Here is a 7,113-nt window from a genome sequence, read left to right as displayed (position 1 = left end):
GGAGGGCAGGGGGCCACCGCTGACAGCACCCGGGTGAGCCACGGCCAAGGGGCTGAGATCTGGGGCTGCATGTGGGGGGGGGGGGGTCTCCTGCCCGGGGGCTGCGGGGGACGACCAGGCGGGACTCTGACAGATGAGCTCACGGAAATGGGTTTTTTTCCCACTATTAATCTCCCTTTTTTAAAAAAAAAAAAAACCCCAGCAACGTGAGTTTTTCTCTGCATTTTGCACCCCTCAATTCAGCGAGGGGCACGGGGGCTGGTGTGACCCCACCTCCCTGCCTGCCCCTGCCCGATTTCCGAGCCCCCCGAGCAGCTCCTGCCCACCCCGACCAAGCGGCGAAGGTCTCCAGGTTTCCACGTGCCGGAGAATTTAGCGCGAAGCGGCGGAGCCAGCCAGGGCCGGAGCTCAGCCGTGGTACGAGACACCGGAGAATCCCCTCTAGTGCGCGCTGGGGGGGGGTTGCGGTGCTCTCCATGGGATGGGGGTCCCTGCATGGGGCAGGCCCGGCACCTCGCCGCGCCCCGGGGAAGGCGGCTGAGCCGGGTCCTGGTGCGTCCCGGCAGAATATGGCCGGCCCGGCGGGGGCTGCGGGGAGCGAGGGGCTGGCGGCCGCCCTCGGCACCGGCGACGTGGAGGACCTGTACGAGCTGCTGGAGAAGCTGGGCAGGTGAGTGGGGTGCAGGCAGGGGTCCTGCCCGCACGGGGGTCCCTGGAGGCAGCCGGACCCCTGGGTTGTCCCCCCGCCGGCGCGGGGGGCAGCCCGGCCGTGCCCCAGCCCGGCTTCTCACCGCAGCGGGCACTTCGGCGTGGTGAAGCGATGCCGCGAGCGCAGCACCGGCATCTTCTACGCCGCCAAATTTGTGAAGACGCAGCGATGCCGGGGCAGCCGCCTGGGGCTGGAGCGGGCGCAGGTGGAGCGGGAGGTGGCCATCCTGCGCCAGCTCGACCACCCCAGCATCATGCGGCTCCACGACCTCTTCGCCAGCAGAGCCGAGATGGTTCTCGTCCTGGAGCTGTGAGTGAGGGTCCCGGGGCGGGCGGACCCCCTTTTTTTGTGCTGCGTTTTGGAGGTGGCCGAGCTCACCCCATCTTCGCCGCGAGCAGGATCGGCGGCGGGGAGCTCTTCGACTTCATCGCGGAGAAGGAGACGCTGTCGGAGGAGGAGGCCATTGAGTTCCTGGGACAGATCCTGCGCGCGGTGGAGTACCTGCACGCCCGCCGCATCGCCCACTTCGACCTCAAGGTGCCTGCGGGGACCCCCCATCCTCACTCCCCCAGGGGCTGCATCCCCCTCCCCGGGCATCTCCAGAGCCCTGGCCGCATCCTGCCCGGCTTCCCACCCATCGCCCGTCCCGGTGCCCACCGGCAAAGCCCGGCACCCCCCGTCACCCCGCTGCGCCCGGCCTCATCCCCGCAGCCCGAGAACATCATGCTGCAGGAGAAGGACGTCCCCAAGCCCCGGATCAAGATCATCGACTTCGGGCTGGCCCAGCGCCTGGAGGACGGCAGCACCTTCAAGAGCCTCTGCGGGACCCCGCAGTACATCGGTATGGGGCCGGGGGGGTCCCCGGGGGGTCCCCGGGGGGTCCCCGAACTGCCCTGCTCTGTGGGGTGCAGCTGCGATGCTCTGCGGGGATGCGGCGAAGGGACCCCCGGCGTGGGGAGGGGACCCCCCCAGTGTGCAGGGAGGGAGGTGGCCGGGACAGCGCTGTCCCCTCTAATGTCCCCCCCCCCCCCCCCCAACTCTGCGTTCGCCCCCAGCTCCCGAAGTGATCAATTATGAGCCGCTGAGCACCTCGACCGACATGTGGTGAGGAGCGGGGACCCGAGGGCGACGGGCTGAGCTGGGGGGTGGGTAGGGGCCCCCATGGGTGCCGTGGGGCTTGGGGGGGACCCTGGGGAGGGCAGCGCCTGACCCCCACCTCTGTCTTTCAGGAGCATCGGGGTCATCACCTATATCCTGTGAGTATGGGGCGATGCTCCCTGCGGCCGGGGGAAACTGAGGCATGGGGACACCATGATGTGGCTGAGCCTGGGCGCTGGGGTGGCCGAGCCGGTGCTGTCCCGGCACTCAGCGGTTCCGTTGTGTCCCTGCAGGCTCAGCGGCTTGTCCCCCTTCCAGGGTGAGACGGACGCCGAAACCCTCTCCAATATCGTGGCTGGTGCCTACGAGTTTGAGGAGAGCTGCTTCAGCCAGACCTCCAAGATGGCCAAGGACTTCATCCGGCACCTGCTGGTGAAGGAGCCAGGGTGAGTCCCCATCTCCATCTCCATCTCCATCCCCATCTCCATCTCTGTCTCCATCCCCATCCCATCCCCATCTCCATCTCCATCTCCATCCACATCCCCATCTCCATCCCCATCCCATCCCCATCCCCATCTCCATCCCCATCTCCATCTCCATCTCCATCTCCATCTCCATCTCCATCTCCATCTCCATCCCCATCCCCATCCCCATCCCCATCTCCATCCCCATCCCATCTCCATCCCCATCCCCATCTCCATCCCCATCTCCATCCCCATCCCATCTCCATCCCCATCCCATCTCCATCTCCATCCCCATCTCCATCCCCATCCCATCCCCATCCCCATCTCCATCCCCATCTCCATCTCCATCTCCATCTCCATCTCCATCTCCATCCCCATCCCCATCCCCATCCCCATCTCCATCCCCATCCCATCTCCATCCCCATCCCCATCTCCATCCCCATCTCCATCTCCATCTCCATCCCCATCCCATCCCCATCCCCATCTCCATCTCCATCTCCATCTCCATCTCCATCTCCATCTCCATCTCCATCCCCATCCCCATCCCCATCCCCATCTCCATCCCCATCCCATCTCCATCCCCATCCCATCTCCATCTCCATCCCCATCTCCATCTCCATCCCCATCTCCATCCCCATCTCCATCCCCATCTCCATCCCCATCCCCATCTCCATCCCCATCCCCATCTCCATCTCCATCCCCATCCCATCTCCATCCCCATCCCCATCCCCATCCCCATCTCCATCTCCATCCCCATCTCCATCTCCATCCCCATCCCCATCCCCATCCCCATCCCCATCCCATCCCCATCCCCATCCCATCTCCATCTCCATCCCCATACCCATACCCATCCCCATGGTGGATGTGTGGGGCCGGGACCCCCACCGCCCCCCGCCGCCGCATCCCTCTGTGCTGCAGGCACCGCATGACGGCGGCCGAGTGCCTGGTCCATCCCTGGATCAAGGTGAGAGCGATGGGGGGGTGGGGGGTGGACGCTGGACCCCCAGGAGCAGGGTGGGGGCACGGTGACGCCCCCGTCTCCTCGCCCCCGGCAGCCCCTGAGCCAGAAGCAGGCGGTGAAACGGAGACTGTCCTCCATCAACATGACAAACTTCCGCAAGTTCAACGCTCGGAGGAAGTGGAAGGTGAGGGGGGGTCCCGGCCCTGGGCTGGGGTGGGGGGCACCCAGCAGCAGGGTCCCACCACCCACGGGGTCCCCGGGGAGCTCGGGCTGTGCTGCATCCCGGGGCTGGCTGCGTCTCGGGGGTCTGCGTGGGGGGGGACGTAGGGCTGGGGTGGTGGGTGGGGGGGCAGAGGAGGGGAGCGACCCCCCTCGGCCCCCCACCCTCCTGCCCCCCAGCTCTCCTACAACATGGTGTCCGCCTGCCACCGGCTCTGCCGCATGCGGCTGCTCTGCGGCCTGAGGAAGGAGGACGAGGAGCTGGTGAGCGGCCGGGACCCCCCAGACCCCCCCCCCTGGCGTGGGCTGGGGTGGGGGGAGAAGGGATTTGGGGGCCTGCCCCTCCCCCCCAAATGGAGGGGGGGTGCTGCGCAGGGGCTGTGCAATGGGGGGTGTCCCCACCTGGGGTGCCCTGTCCCCTAAGGGGGGGGGGGGTCCTCTCCTCTGAGGGGGTCTTCTCTCCTAGGGGAGTTCCTCTCCTGGGGAGGGGTCTTCTCCCTGCCCTCCAACCCCCCTGTGCCCCCAGCGCTGCTGTGAGAGCGACCAGGAGGAGGAGAGCAGCCACCCCATGCTGCTGCTGCGCCGGCGGAGAAGCAGCTGCTCCTGAGCCCCCCCAAAAAGAAGAGGGGACCCCCCCGAGAGGGGCCATCCCATGAGAGGAGCCCTGGGGGTCCCCCCCGGCTCCCCATCCACAGGGGGCAGGAGCACTGTCCGGCCCCAGTGCTCCCAGTTCCATGGTGCTGGAGGGTCAGTGGAGCAGCGGCCCCCCACTCCTGCCCCCCAGGTCTCTGCTGCAGTGGGGCTGGGGCTGCCCCACGGCTGGGACCCTCGCCCGTGCCCGTCCCTAGTGCTAGAAATAAATGTCTCCCCCCCCCCCCCCCCCTGGCCCCAATCCATCCTCCTCTCCTGCGTCCCGCAGCTTCCTCCCACTCCTCCTCCTCGCTGCAGGGCTGCCGGGGCGTGGGGACCCCAGGGGACGCGGGGTCCTGGCACCCCAGATCCACCCTGCGATAGAGGGGGTGACCCTTGAGTCGTCCCCTCTGTGCCGCTCCGGGGGGGCGTCCGTCGGTGCTGGGCTGCTTTCCTGGCATCCCCACGCCGGAGCAACCTGGATCCTCCTGCTCCAACTGGGGAAACTGAGGCAGGAGGCAGCCCTTCCTTCCCGGCCCGCTCCGGTGCGGGGGGGTCACCCTGTTTTCCCCCTCTCTATTTCCCAAACAAGCCCTGGCCCTGGCCCTGACAGTTGTCAGGCTAAATATTTTGTGTGCGGCAGCCGAAAACAAAAGTGAAGGGGCCACGGTGTCTGCGGGAGGGCGGCGGGGGCCACCCCTATCCCGGCGTGCCGCGGGTGTCGGCGGGGAGTGCCGGCCGGACACGGCGTGCGGGACCGGACACGGTGCAGCAGCACCCGAGGCGGGACGGGGACGGGACCCCGGGGGTCCCGCTCGGGGATGGGGCCGAGGGCGCCGGGTGCTTTGCTGCTGGGGGCGATGCTGCTGGTCCTCGGTCCCCTCCCGCTGCCCCCCGTGTGGGCCCCCTCTGAAAGTAAGTGCCTGGAAAAGGGGGGGGGGGGGGGGGGCAGTTCTGGGGGGGGCCCCTGCATGGCGATGCCCGTGCATGGGGGTTTGCAAGAGGAGGCGAACCCCGAGGCAAAGCTCTTTTGGTGCTCCCTGCCTCAGTTTCCCCCCACGGCAGTACCCCCCTCTGCTGCGGCCCCCCCTGTCTAGGGCAGGGGGGCAGAGCCTGGGACCCCCCCCCCCCCCCCCGCTGCCGGGACGTGGCGGGGGGCTCGGCCGGAGCCGGGGGCATCGATCGCTCGGCCCCGCTGGGAGCCGGGATGGTGGAAAATCGTAGCTGGGCGGGAGCCGGGGCTGGCACCGCTGCTCCCAGTGCTGCTACTGGGATGGAAAATGGCTGGGGAGGGGGCAGCACGGCGGGGAGGGGGCGGCTGTGGGTCCCGGCTCTCAGCCGTGGCTCTCGGCTGCGCTGGCTGGCCGGGGCTGGGGGCACCAGGAGGGTTGGGTTCAGCGTCTGTCGGTCTGTCCTGCCTTCCCCTCTTCCCGCTGCCCCGCGCCTCAGTTTCCCCAAGCACCGAGGGGGTGTGCTGGGGTGGGAGCGATGGAGGGAGGGGGGTGAAGCATCCCAGCGTCCCAGAGCTGCCCGGGGGACATGCCTCGCTGTGGCTGCTCCCACCTGGGACCCCCGCTGTCCCCTCTCTGTCCCCCCCAGGGACACAGGGGAGTCCCCTCGCGCGGTGGAGGGACGGGGTGACTTTGCCAAGGTCAGGGAGGGTGGCGGTGGCAGCAGGGGCTGTCACCCTCGGGGACGCTGCTGCGCCCGCGGCCGGTCCCTCGGTCCCGCGGGAGGACGGAGGGGACCCTCGTGTCCTCACCGGGGGGGACGGGGGACCCAGGGTTCCCCCTGGCCGGCACCAGCCCCCTGCAAATGGCCGAGCCCCGGCGCGGGGCTGGGGGCGAGGGGCACGCGTCCACCCGCGTGATCCTGCCGCCGCGGGCAGCTGCCAGGGCCGCGGTGCCTGCGGTAAATGAGTGACCCCGAGAGGGGAAAAACGCCGCTGGGCACGCGTTCACGAGGATACGGCCACGAGCCGCAGGCCCAGGCTGGCAGCAGATAGACCAGGGGCGAACCACGCACCCGGACCCCCACCGGGACCCTGACCACGCCAGCGAGCCGTGTGCCGTGTGCCGTGTGCCGTGTGCCGTGTGCCGTGTGCCGGCCGGCTGGTCTGCGTGGCACGGGCGGCCGAGCCGGGGTGCCGGCGTTGCCTGGTGTTTAGGGTACGCGCTGAGCCGGCTGTGGTTACTCCGGGTGTTTACAGTAAATCCCTCGCCGGGATCTCGGCAGCTTCTTTCCACCATAACTCGGCGCCAGGTTTCAGGCCGGGGATGTTGCCGGTGGGAAGCCGCCGGCTCGTCCTGGCTCTTACATCCCCACCGGGACCGGGACGGGGGAGATGCTTGGCCCCGCGCTGGCCCCGATGCTCCCGCTCCCTGCCAGGGTTTGGGGGAAATCCGAGCGGAAAAGCCCTGGGACGGCAAACCCACCGCTGGGGCTGTGCCGCCTGGGTGCCCGTGGTAGCCCCGCGTGCCCCGTTAGCCGCCTGGGCACCGTGCCGGGGATTTAATGGGAACGACCTCATGGGAGCTGCGGGCCCGCTGGGGAACCACGCGCCGGCGGTGGGGGAGGATGCCGTGAGCCCCCCATGGCTGCCCCACAGCTCGGGGAAGGGGGACAGCCCTCTGCACCCCCAGCCGGCCCCCCCCCCCCCCACACACCCCCCCGGGGAGGGCTGCGGGGCTGGAACGTGCTCCCGGGGCTGAGACGGGGCGAGACGGCCGCCCGGGCAGCCAGACCTCGTTAGCATCACCGCTTGCCGCGCCGACGGACGCGTCGTGCCCCGGAGAGCCGTGGCGCGGCGGCTGCCTGTCAGAGCCGCTCGCTTCTCCCCGCCCGCCCGAACCAATTGCGGCGACGTTTGACGGGCAGGGCCGGGATATTAAAACACCCCCCCTCGCCCCCCCGCCCCGAGCATCGCTGCAGCCCCAGCAATGGGGCGCGGCTGGGGGGGGTCCCTTGGTGGCGGCGAGGGGGGCAGCTGCCCCGTCCCCGCTGCCCACGGGGTCCCCCCCTCTCGCCACCCC

General features: G+C 69.4%; 1 protein-coding gene across 1 annotated transcript; it reads left to right on the top strand.

The window, feature by feature from the left end:
• Positions 1-1,118: 1,118 nt before the first annotated feature.
• LOC142420610 (death-associated protein kinase 2-like) lies at positions 1,119-4,175 on the top strand. The gene is made up of 9 exons (XM_075524719.1): positions 1,119-1,246; positions 1,421-1,550; positions 1,765-1,813; positions 1,939-1,965; positions 2,101-2,253; positions 3,190-3,235; positions 3,327-3,416; positions 3,632-3,715; positions 3,978-4,175. The coding sequence occupies exons 2-9, from the start codon at positions 1,433-1,435 to the stop codon at positions 4,056-4,058; spliced, it is 648 nt and encodes a 215-aa protein (XP_075380834.1). The 5' UTR covers positions 1,119-1,246; positions 1,421-1,432; the 3' UTR covers positions 4,059-4,175.
• The last annotated feature ends 2,938 nt before the right edge of the window (positions 4,176-7,113 follow it).

This window comes from Mycteria americana, chromosome 25 (assembly GCF_035582795.1).
Source record: "Mycteria americana isolate JAX WOST 10 ecotype Jacksonville Zoo and Gardens chromosome 25, USCA_MyAme_1.0, whole genome shotgun sequence".
Lineage (NCBI taxonomy): Eukaryota > Metazoa > Chordata > Aves > Ciconiiformes > Ciconiidae > Mycteria > Mycteria americana.
This window is presented reverse-complemented; position numbering and strand designations above follow the sequence as displayed.